This window comes from Meles meles, chromosome 8 (assembly GCF_922984935.1).
Source record: "Meles meles chromosome 8, mMelMel3.1 paternal haplotype, whole genome shotgun sequence".
Lineage (NCBI taxonomy): Eukaryota > Metazoa > Chordata > Mammalia > Carnivora > Mustelidae > Meles > Meles meles.
Genome location: NC_060073.1, coordinates 64,310,882 through 64,323,568, shown reverse-complemented (window position 1 = coordinate 64,323,568; position 12,687 = coordinate 64,310,882). Strand labels below are relative to the sequence as shown.

The 12,687-nt window shown below is 39.5% G+C and overlaps 1 protein-coding gene across 4 annotated transcripts in view; it reads left to right on the top strand.

The window, feature by feature from the left end:
* PAK1 (p21 (RAC1) activated kinase 1) overlaps window positions 1-12,687 on the top strand; it is a 154,954-nt gene that overhangs the window by 129,765 nt on the left and 12,502 nt on the right. For all 4 annotated transcript variants that reach the window (XM_046016053.1, XM_046016055.1, XM_046016054.1 and 1 more), the window contains exons 10-11: window positions 5,924-6,036; window positions 9,753-9,870. In XM_046016053.1, the coding sequence (XP_045872009.1) occupies window positions 5,924-6,036; window positions 9,753-9,870 (231 nt within the window). The remainder of the gene's footprint in view (window positions 1-5,923; window positions 6,037-9,752; window positions 9,871-12,687) is intronic.

The window sequence follows — 12,687 nt, the reverse complement described above, 5'->3', positions numbered from 1 at the left end:
GCCCTTGGTTCCCTTGCCTTTGGTGATGTTCCTAGGAAGATGTTGCTGCGCCTGAGGTCGAAGAGGTTGCTGCCTGTGTTCTCCTCAAGGATTTTGATAGATTCCTTTCTCACATTGAGGTCCTTCATCCATTTTGAGTCTATTTTCGTGTGTGGTGTAAGAAGTGGTCCAATTTCATTTTTCTGCATGTGGCTGTCCAGTTTTCCCAACACCATTTATTAAAGAGGCTGTCTTTTTCCCATTGGACATTGGACATTCTTTCCTGCTTTGTCGAAGATTAGTTGACCATAGAGTTGAGGGTCTATTTCTGGGCTCTCTACTGTTCCATTGATCTATGTGTCTGTTTTTGTGCCAGTACCATGCTGTCTTGACGATGACAGCTTTGTAATAGAGCTTGAAGTCTGGAATTGTGATGCCATCAACTATGGCTTTCTTTCTCAATATTCCTTTGGCTATTTGAGGTCTTTTCTGGTTCCGTATAAATTTTAGGATTATTTGTACCATTTCTTTGAAAAAAATGGATGGGATTTTGATAGGGATTGCATTAAATGTGTAGATTGCTTTAGGTAGCATAGACATTTTCACAATATTTGCTCTTCCAATCCAGGAGCATGGAACATTTTTCCAATTCTTTGTGTCTTCCTCAATTTCTTTCAGGAATACTTTATAGTTTTCTGAGTATAGATTCTGAGTATAGATTAGCCTCTTTGGTTACATTTATTCCTAGGTATCTTATAGTTTTGGGTGCAATTGTAAATGGGATTGACTCCTTAATTTCCCTTTCTTCTGTCTTCTTGTTGGTGTAGAGAAACGCAACTAATTTCTGTGCATTGATTTTATATCCTGACACATTACTAAATTTCTGTATAAGTTCTAGCAGTTTTAGAATGGAGTCTTTTGGGTTTTCCACATATAGTATCATATCATCTGTGAAGAGTGATAGTTTGACTTCTTCTTTGCCAATTTGGATGCCTTTAATTTCTTCTTGTTGTCTGATTGCTGAGGCTAGGACTTCTAGTACTATGTTGAATAGCAGTGGTGATAATGGATATCCCTGCCGTGTTCCTGACCTTAGTGGAAAAGCTCTCAATTTTTCTCCATTGAGAATGATATTTGCAGTAGGTTTTTCATAGATGGCTTTGAGCATATTGAGGTGCCCTCTATCCCTACACTATGAAGAGTTTTGATCAGGAAGGGATGCTGTACTTTGTCAAATGCTTCTTCAGCATCTATTGAGAGTATCATATGGTTCTTGTTCTTTCTTTTATTAATGTGTTGTATCACATTGATTGATTTGCAGATGTTGAACCAACCTTGCAGCCCTGGAATAAACCCACCTGGTCGTGGTGAATAATCCTTTTAATTTACTGTTGAATCCTATTGGCTAGTATTTTGGTGAGAATTTTCGCATCTGTGTTCATCAAGGATATTGGTCTGTAGTTCTCTTTTTTGATGGGATCCTTGTCTGGTTTTGGGATCAAGGTGATGCTGGCCTCATAAAATGAGTTTGGAAGTTTTCCTTCCATTTCTATTTTTTGAAACAGTTTCAGGAGAACAGGAATTAGTTCTTCTTTAAATGTTTGGTAGAATTCCCCGGGGAAGCCGTCTGGCCCTGGGCTTTTGTTTGTTTGGAGATTTTTGATGACTGTTTCAATCTCCTTACTGGTTATGGGTCTGTTCAGGTTTTCTATTTCTTCCTGGTTCGGTTGTGGTAGTTTATATGTCTCTAGGAATGCATCCATTTCTTCCAGATTGTCAAATTTGTTGGTGTAGAGTTGCTCAAAGTATGTTTTTATAATTGTATTTCTTTGGTGTTAGTTGTGATCTCTCCTCTTTCATTCATGATTTTATTTATTTGGGTCTTTTCTCTTTTCTTTTTGATAAGTCTGGCCAGGGGTTTATCAATCTTATTAATTCTTTCAAAGAACCAGCTCCTAGTTTCGTTGATTTGTTCTGTTGTTTTTTTGGTTTCTATTTCATTGACTTCTGCTCTGATGTTTATTATTTCTCTTCTCCTGCTGGGTTTAGGCTTTCTTTCTTGTTCCTTCTGCAGCTCCTTTAGGTGTAGGGTTAGTTGTGTACTTGAGACCTTTCTTGTTTCTTGAGAAAGGCTTGTACTGCTATATATTTTCCTCTCAGGACTGCCTTTGCTGTATTCCACACATTTTGAACCGTTGTGTTTCCTTATCATTTGTTTCCATGAATTTTTTCAGTTCTTCCTTAATTTCCTGGTTGACCCATTCATTCTGTAGTAGGATGCTGTTTAGTCTCCATGTATTTGTGTTCTTTCCAAATTTCCTCTTGTGATTGAGTTCTAGCTTCAGAGAACTGTGCTCTGGAAATATGCAGGGAATGATCCCAATCTTTTGATACCGGTTGAGACCTGATTTAGGACCCAGGATGTGATCTATTCTGGAGAATATTCCATGTGTACTAGAGAAGAATGTGTATTCTGTTGCTTTGGGATGAAATGTTCTGCATATATCTGTGATGTCCATCTGCTCCAGTGTATCATTTAAGGCCTTTATTTCCTTGTTGATCTTTTGCTTGGATGATCTGTCCATTTCAGTGAGGTGAGTGTTAAAGTCCCCTACTATTATTGTATTATTTTTGATGTGTTTCTTTGATTTTGTTATTAATTGGTTTATATAGTTGGCTGCTCCCACATTAGGGGCATAGATATTTAAAATTGTTAGATCTTCTTGTTGGATAGACCCTTTGAGTATGATATAGTGTCCTTCCTTATCTCTTATATATAAGTCTTTGGCTTAAAATCTAATTGATCTGATATAAAGATTGCCACCCCAGCTTTCTTCTGATGTCCATTAGCATGGTAAATTGTTTTCCACCCCTTCACTTTAAATCTGGAGGGTCTAAAATGAGTTTCTTGTAGGCAACATATAGATAGGTTTTGTTTTTTTATCCATTCTGATACCCTGTGTCTTTTGATTGGGGCATTTAGCCCATTAACATTCAGGGTAACTATTGAGAGATATGAATTTAGTGCCATTGTATTGCCTATAAGGTGACTGTTACTGCATATTGTCTCCGTTCCTTTCTGATCTACTACTTTTAGGGTCTCTCTTTGTGTAGAGGACCCCTTTCAATATTTCCTGTAGAGCTGGTCTGGTGTTTGCAAATTCTTTCAGTTTTTGTTTGTCCTGAAAGCTTTTTAATCTCTCCTTCTATTTTCAATGATAGCCTAGCTGGATATAGTATTCTTGGCTGCATGTTTTTCTTGTTTAGTGCTCTGAATATATCATGCCAGTTCTTTCTGGCCTGCCAGGTCTCTGTGGATAAGTCCGCTGCCAATCTAATATTTTTACCATTATATGTTACAGACTTTTTTTCCTGGGCTGCTTTCAGGATTTCCTCTTTGTCACTAAGACTTGTAAATTTTACTATTAGGTGATGGGGTGTGGACCTATTCTTGTTGATTTTGAGGGGGGTTCTCTGGATTTTGATGCTTGTTCCCTTTGCCATATTAGGGAAATTCTCTCCAATAATTCTCTCCAATATACCTTCTGCTCCCCTCTCTCTTTCTTCTTCTTCTGGAATCACAATTATTCTAATGTTGTTTCGTCTTATGGTGTCACTTATCTCTCGAATTCTCCCCTCGTGGTCCAGTAGCTGTTTGTCCCTCTTTTGCTCAGGTTCTTTATTCTCTGTCATTTGGTCTTCTATATCACTAATTCTTTCTTCTGCCTCATTTATCCTAGCAGTAAGAGCCTCCCTTTTTTTTTTTTTTTTAAAGATTTTATTTATTTATTTGACAGATAGAGATCACAAGTAGGGAGAGAGGCAGGCAGAGAGAGAGAGAGAGGAGGAAGCAGGCTCCCTGCCAAGCAGAGAGCCCGAAGTGGGACTCGATCCCAGGAACCAGAGATCATGACCTGAGCTGAAGGCAGCAGCTTAAACCACTGAGCCACCCAGGTGCCCCAAGAGCCTCCCTTTTTGATTGTACCTCATTAATAGCTTTTTTGATTTCAACTTGGTTAGATTTTAGTTCTTTTACTTCTCCAGAAAGGGCTTTTATCTCTCCGGAGAGGGTTTCTCTAATATCTTCCATGCCTTTTTCGAGCCTGGCTAGAATGTTCAGAATCGTCATTCTGAACTCTTGATCTGACATATTACCAATGTCTGTGTTGATTAGGTCCCTAGCCTTCGGTACTGTCTCTTGTTCTTTTGTTTGTGGTGATTTTTTCCGCCTTGTCATTTTGTCCAGATAAGAGGATATGAAGGAGCAAATAAAATACTAAAAGGGTGGCAAAGACCCCAGGAAAATGTGCTTTAACCAAATCAGAAGAGACCCCAAATCATGGGGGGGGGGAAGGGGATAAAAAGAAGTTCGAGAAAAAAAAAATTTAAAAAGAAAAGAAATTAAAAAATATAAAAAAGAAAAATATATATATTGGATAAACTAGTTAAAAAAACGTTTAAAAAGGGCAAAAGTTAAAAAAAAATTAGCAGAAGAAAAAGAATAAAATTTAAAAAAAAATCTGCAAGACTAAAGAATCATGGGGAGAAAGCCATGAGTTCCGTGCTTTGCTTTCTCCTCCTCTGGAATTCCGCTGCTCTCTTTTGTAGGGGAACTTGGTCTTGGCTGGATTTCTTGTTGATCTTCTGAGGGAGGAGCCTGTTGTAGTGATTCTCAAGTGTCGTTGCCCCAGGCGGATTTGCACCACCCTTACCAGGGGCAGTGCTAAGTAATCTACTGGGGTTCACTTGCGGGAGCTTTTTTTTTTTTTTTTTTTAAAGATTTTATTTATTTATTTGACAGAGAGAGATCACAAGTAGGCAGAGAGGCAGGCAGAGAGAGTGAGAGGGAAGCAGGCTCCCTGCCAAGCAGAGAGCCCGATGCGGGACTCGATCCCAGGACCCTGAGATCATGACCTGAGCCGAAGGCAGCGGCTTAAACCACTGAGCCACCCAGGCACCTCCCCGAACGCTTTCCATAGAGTTCTGGAGGATGGGAATGAAAATGGTGGCCTCCCAGTCTCCAGACCGGAGGAGCCGAGAGCCCGGGGCCCCACTGCTCAGTGCGTCCCCAGAGAACAGCGCCCAATCACTCCCGTATCCCCGGCCTCTGGCTGCGCTCTGAGCTCACCCAGCCTGCGACTGCTTCAAGGTAACCCCAAGCTGAGAGCTCACTCCTCGGCTCTGTCTCTGTAGCCAGCTTCCCCGCTCTAATACCTGCGAGCTCTGTGACACTCCGACACCCCCGATCCTTCTGTGACCCTGCGGGACCTGGGGCCATGCTGACCCCACATGGGCTTCACCCTGGTTTGGCCTCTGGAGCGATGTCCCTCAGTGGAGCAGACTTTTAACAGTCCTGATTTTGTGCTCTGCTTCTCGCCGCTTGCCGGGAGCTGGCCCCTTTCCCCACGGTCTATCTTCCCATAGCTTTGGATTCACTTCTCCGCCGGTCCTACCTTTCAGAAAGTGGTTGATTTTCTGTTTCTAGATTTGCTGTTCTTCTTCTCTTCGATCTCCCATTGGATTTGTAGGTGTTTGCAATGGTTTGGTAAGCTATCTAGCTGATCTCCTGCTACCTGATGTAGTCGCAGCCTGCTACTTCTCCGCCATCTTGACTCCCTATATTGTGATTTTTTAAAAGTATTTTTCTCATATAAATATTTTATTAGTAGAAAGTTTGATTGTCAAACTTTGTTGCTTATCAGAATCACCTGAAGTGTTTATTAAAATGGGACCTAAAAATTTTTATTTCCAGCAAGTTGCTAAATAATGCTGATGCTGCTGGCCTGGAAACCTCATATTGACTATACTGGTATATGCAAATTCTGCGAGGGCTAAGACTGTATTTTATTCATCTCTGTCTCCTTCATGTTTAAGGTCTTGTACTAAGTTGTTGCTCAGTAAATGTTGAGTGACTGGTTGCACATTGATTGTACTCTGATTTCAGGTGGCCATTAAGCAGATGAACCTTCAGCAGCAGCCGAAGAAAGAGCTGATTATTAATGAGATCCTGGTCATGAGGGAAAACAAGAACCCAAATATTGTGAACTACTTGGACAGGTATGGATTGATAGGTCCTGTCACAGAGATCGGCCTTTGGAAGTGATGGATGGTGGAGCTAGAGGAGGAGGCACCACCAGCACTTTGAACTGCCTCCATTTGATAATCTTCTATGATGCTTGGCTCTCTGCCTCCAACCTTGTATCCTGCTGGACACTTCTGATTGCTGTGTAGTCCTTCTGGGTTAGATGAACCCTGCCACCCTGTAGCTTCTAACACCTGATCCTAGAACTGTCTATTCTGCCTCAGAGAGGCCCTTCAGCGCATCTGCCAGAGTCAGACATGTAGGTCTTTAAATCATTTTACATCCTAGATCTTTCCTTATCCTGCTCGCCCTCCTGAAAAACTTCCAGTTTGTCTTAGCTCTTAAAATTTGACAGTCAGTAGTTTCATTTGAGATTTGACCAGTATGGAAAGAGTAAGACTTCTCTTTTGTTCTAAACTCTACATCACCTAATGATTTCATTCATTGTTTAATTTTTAGGAAGCTTGTTTCATTGTTGACCCATTATGAGTTTACAGTCAGTTAAAATCTCTGATCCCCTGCCCTTTTTTTTTTTTTGCATTAAACCGGTAATGTAGAACTTTTTAGTAACCATCATTAAATCCCATTTTGATTATTTCCACCCATTATTCCAGCTCATGAGAATTCTGGTCTTCAACATAATAACAGTGGTTACAGCTAACATTTGTGTTATGCTTTACTTTGCACCAAACACTTTGATGAACACATTGTGAGGTGGAGTTTATTATCTGTATTTTACTGGTGAAGAAACTGAGGTTCATAGAAGTTTATAACTTGTCCAAGGCCAGTAAGCCAGTAAGTAGCAAATGAGGGTTTGGGATTTGAATATTCCTAGCACCAACATCCATGCCCTTTCCTTCGTTTCATGTTTTTTTCTCCTATGAAAAAGAAAGTGAGCTTCTTGCCTATTTCAGAGACATCACCAGTGGAGGTGATACTGGACTAAGTCTTGGAGTCTAATTCCTTTATTATCTATGTTGCATTGCCATCTATATTTCATTTCTGCCAGATTCTGCTAGATTTCTTGTTTTGCATCTACAACATTGGTAAGCCTCAGTTTCTTTAAAGAGGAAAGGAGTTGGACTTTGACCTTCCCAACACATAATGTTGATAAGTATAGTGAATAAAGCCTTCTTCCTTTCTGGGGAACGATTGTCTCTCCATGATGGGGATCACGACTGACTCTGAAAAATCCTCTGGAAGTTATTATTCACCCTCCCATCTCTTTGAAGAACATATTACATAAAGAATATAGCTTGGACAAACTACTGAAGGCTATAAGGCTACCAGATTTTGGCTCAGGATAAGGAAAAATGAAAGCTCCTAATAAGGATATGGGCATTTAAAAAAAAAAAAAAATGAGTCTCAGGGGCGCCTGGGTGGCTCAGTGGTTTAAGCCTCTGCCTTCGGCTCAGGTCATGATCTCAGGGTCCTGGGATCGAGCCCCGCATCAGGCTCTCTGCTCAGTGGGGAGCCTGTTTCTCCCTCTCTCTCTGCCTGCCTCTCTGCCTACTTGCGACCTCTCTCTCTGTCAAATAAATAAATAAAATATTTAAAAAAAAAAATGAGTCTCATTAAAAAAAAAAAATGAGTCTCCTATCTCTGGAGGTATCTGGACAATAAAATGCATGACCATTTGTTGAAGGAATTTGTGTTCTGGGAATAAGATTAGAAGATTTATAAATTTATCAGGTGAGCCTTTGTTGGTGTTTCCAGAGGTTTGTACTGTGAAAATAAAAAAAAAATCCATGCCCTCAAATAACTCCTAGTCTGGTGTGAGGAAAAAGAAAATACCTAGGAGCTCCTGTTGGGAGACAGAAGTGAGTATCATTACTCTGAGCATTAGGTGAAGGTATTGCAGTGGAAAAATCTTTGGTTTTTTGAGTTGTCTTAAAAGAGAATGCCAACCATATTTGTTCTTCTCCAAATATGTGATGCTCTGAGGCTTTACCATGGTTTTTGAAGGTACCTTGGCACAGTGTAGAGCCACAGAGTCTTTGGGACAATCTGAATCTGGTTGTACATTGTCTTAGCTTTGACAGTGACATGTTAGGCCCAGATAAAGAGGCTCTTCTTTGGGCGTGACTGGATGGCTCAGTGGGTTAAGGCCTCTGCCTTCTGCTCGGGTCATGATCCCAGGGTGCTGGGATTGAGCCCCTCACCGAGATCTCTGCTCTGCAGGGAGCCTGCTTCCTCCTCTCTCTCTGCCTGCCTCTCTGCCTACTTGTGATCTCTGTCTGTCAAATAAATAAATAAAATCTTCAAAGAAAAAAAAAGAGGCTCTTCTTTGTCAATGTCCAGAGGTCTCTTGGACCCTCATATTTCTTCCTCCAATCAGTCCAAGCTGACAGATTTAAAGACAGATTTAAATACGTGCTTTAAAGAAATTGGGTAAGAGGACGTAATGGGTTCAGGGAAGAAATAGGCTCATGCCAGTGGAGGGCCTTTTACCCAGTCCTAAATTATCTTTTGGTCCAAGTCCTTATAATCTTTCTCAAAAGAGATTGTTAAAGAACACCCTAATCTGTCATACATATTCTTCCTGGAAATTAAAAAAAAAAACAAGACTTAGTTACAAAGAATATAGAATCTACAGAAAGAGTACTAGGTTCAGAATCAAGAGAATAGGATTCAAATCTTACCCTTTGCTGGAGACCTTTTTTTTTTTTTAACAGTCTCTCCATCTGCCCAGCAGTAGTCCCAATATCAGGATGACAATAAGATGCCATACCGCACAGTTTAAGCCAGTCCATTATAGCTCCTTTGTCTGAAGCTAGCAGAAGAGTCTGTAGGGCTCTGGGCTATTCTTTTCTTCATTTGTCTTACCCTGCAGCTAAAGAAACTGACCAGAGGGGCTAAGTGATTTTTTTTTTTTTAATTTTTCACACAGTAGTGCTGAGTGATCTAGTCCCTGAGTGATACTAGTGGTTCTAACTCATGTCTCCATAAACTCTGTAGGGGACAGTACTAAATGGCAGCCCTTGGCTTACCAGAAGGGGCTTTGGTTCTGCAGCTTGAATTCATTTCATTCCTAGAATCCGAGATGCTCAAAATGGAGATCATTGCCAGCATAATAACTTTGTGTATAAGACTTTATAGCTTTTAAATGGCTTTTACAGCCATTGTTTCATTTAATATTTACAATCAATTATCTTTTATTTTGCTCATTGCTTTACTCAGTAAATATTGGCATCTATAGTGTTGGACTCTGGGGATAGTCTTGAACAAGACCCAGTATTTGCTCTCATGGAGCTCAGATTTAGTAAAACTCTCAAGGACATTTAAGGACTTACCCTAATGTTGGAGACATGGATTCCCATATTTGTCAGATATTTGGGTGCTCTCTGCCTTGATGCTTCTAGAGGTGTGAGAATCGTGCCTAATTTTGAGAAACTTACTTTGTGTTGTGATGAAATATAATTGTATTATATCTTCAACCTAGTGATCTTAGTTCTGCCATTTGGGGCTTCACAGAACAGTCTTGCTTTGTTTTCTCCAGGAGAATCCTTAAGAGATAATAAAGTTAGTATTTCTGTCCCCCAGATTGCTTCTCCCCAGGATAAAGAACCCTAGACCTTTCCAAAGCTGTTGGAGATGCAGGTTCACTCTGTGTATATGCTTAGCCTTTGAAACCCAGGGCTATGGCTCTGTGTACTCTGTTCCTTCTTACACTTTATCTGTACTCCTACAGTTACCTCGTGGGAGATGAGCTGTGGGTTGTCATGGAATACTTGGCTGGAGGTTCTTTGACAGATGTGGTGACAGAAACGTGCATGGATGAAGGCCAGATTGCAGCTGTCTGCCGTGAGGTAAGGCCAGTGGCCAACCAGCCTTGAGCACGAAGTGGCCTTCATATCAATGTCTGTCAAAGTTCTGCACCTGATGGGATCTCAGCCTAGGCACTGGAGGTGGGAGAAATTATTCTTCTGTTTATCTGTTTTGAAATTTCTATCACTCTGACCTGTTCTTTAAAGATAACTTTATTCTAGCACTGGGTGTGTTGCATGAACAATGAATTTTGGAACACTGAAAAAAAATAAAATTAAAAACAAGATAACTTTATTCTGATGATAAAAGTATATACCCATTGTAGAAAAATCAGATATTACATGTATATGTAGAGTCACTCAATTTCAATCTTAAAGATGACTGCTGTAAATGCTTTGTAATATTTTCCTCTTTATATAGATATATATTTTAATTATAATTTTATTATACTTTCCTATTTTCTTCATGTGCTCTGAAGGAAATAAAAACCGAGTACGAAAATAGTGACAGAGGAGGTACTATTTTAGAGTAGTCAGGGACGGTTTTGCCATAGATTTGAATAAAGATCTGAATATACAAAAAAGCAAGCCATGGAAAAATCTAGGGTAAAATACTTTCAAGCAAAAGAAATAGAAAATGAAACACAAGTAGGTATTTTCTTTTCTTTTCACTGCTGTTGAATGTCTAAGGTCTGTAATATACTGGTGTAATGGGAAAAAAAAAACAAAACTTCTTTACAAAGCCTCTTTGAGAGGCAATGTCCTCAGGGGATAGCCACATTTTTAAAAAGTTTTCAATTAAATTCCAGTCAATTCACATACAGTGTAATATTGGTTTCACGTGTTCAATATAGTGATTCATTATTTCCATACGTCATCCAGTGCTCATCTCAGCAAGTGCATTCCTGAATTCACATCCCCTGTTTAACCCATTCTCCCATCCACCTTCCCTCTGGGAACCATCAGTTCATTCTCTATAGTTAAGAGTCCATTTCATGGTTTACCTCTCTTTTTTTTCCCCTCTTAATTGTTTTGTTTCTTAAATTCTACATATGAGTGAAGTCATATGGTATTTGTCTTTCTTTGATTTATTTCGCTTAGCATAATACTGTCTAGTTTAATCCACATCATTGCAAATGGCAAAGTTTCAATATTTTTTATAGCTGAGTAATATTCCATCACACACACACACACACACACACACACACACACACACACACACCCCACCTCTTCTCTACCCATTCATTAGGTGGTGGACACTTGGGCTCTTTCCGTAATGTGGCTGTAGTATATAATGCTGCTAAAAACATCAGGGTTCAGGGGCGCCTGGGTGGCTCAGTGGGTTAAAGCCTCTGCCTTCGGCTCAGGTCATGATCCCAGGGTCCTGGGATCGAGCCCCACATCGGGCTCTCAGCTACGCAGGGAGCCTGCTTCCTCCTCTCTCTGCCTAGTTGTGATTTCTCTCTGTCAAATAAATTAAAAAAAAAAAAAATCAGGGTGCATGTATCCCTTTGAATTAGTATTTTTGTATTCTTTGGGTAAATATCTAGTAGTGCAATTGCTAGATTGTAGGGTAGTTCTATTTTTAACTTTTTGAGGAACCTCCATACTGTTTTCCAGAGTAGCCAGATCAGTTTGCATTCTCACCAACAGTGCAAGAGGGTTTTCCTTTCTCTACATCCCCATCAATACCTATTGTTTCTTGCATTATTGATTTTTAGCCATTCTGAGAGGGGTGAGTGATATCTCATTGTAGTTTTGATGTGTATTTCCTTTATGATCAGTGATGTTGAACATCTTTTCATGTGTCTGTTGGCCATCTGTATATCTTCTTGGGAAAAATGTGTATTCGTGTCTTCTGTCCATGTTTTAATTGGATTGTTTTTTGGCTGTTGTGTTTTATAAGTTCTTTATATATTTTGGATACTATCAGATATGTCATTTGCAAATATCTTCTCCCATTTCATAGGTTCTCTTTTAGTTTTGTTGATTGTTTCCTTCACTGTGCAGAGCTTCTGGTTTTGATGAAGTTCCAGTAGTTTATTTTTGTTTTTATTTCCCTTGCCTCAGGAGACATGTCTAGTAAGAAGTTGCTATGGCTGATACCAAAGAGGTTACTGCCCGTGTTCTCCTCTAGGATTTTTATGGCTTCATGTATCACATTTAGGTCTTACAACCATTTTGAATTTATTATGTGTGGTGTAAGAAAGTTGTCCAGTTTCATTCATCTGCATGTTGTCCAGTTTTCCCAACATGATTTTTTAAGAGACTGTCTTTTTTCCATTCAATATTATTTCCTGCTTTATTGATGATTAATTGACCACGTAGTTGTGGGTTCATTTCTGGATTTTTCTATTCTGTTCCATGATTTGTGTGTCTGGTTTTTGTGCCAGTACCATACCGTTTTGATTACTGTGGGTTCGTAATATAACTTGAAACCCAGGATTTTGATGCCTTTGGCTTTGCTTTTCTTTTTCAAGGTTGCTTTGGCTATTTGGAATCTTTTTTGGTTCCATATAAATTTTAGGGTTGTTTGTTCTAGCCCTGTGAAAAATGCTGTTGATGTTTTGATAGGGATTGCATTGAATGTGTAAATTGCTTTGGGTAGTACAGATGTTTTATCAGTATTGTGATTCCAGTCCATGAGCATGGAATATCTTTCCACTTCTTTGAGTCATCTTCACTTTCTTTCATCAGTGTATTATAGTTTTCAGAATACAGATCTTTCACCTCCTGGTTAAATTTATTCCTAAATATCCTTGGGATTTTGGTGCAGTTGTAAATGGGATTCCTTATTTTCTCTTTCTGCTTTTTCATTATTGATACATAGAAAGGCAACAGATTTTTGTATGTTGATTT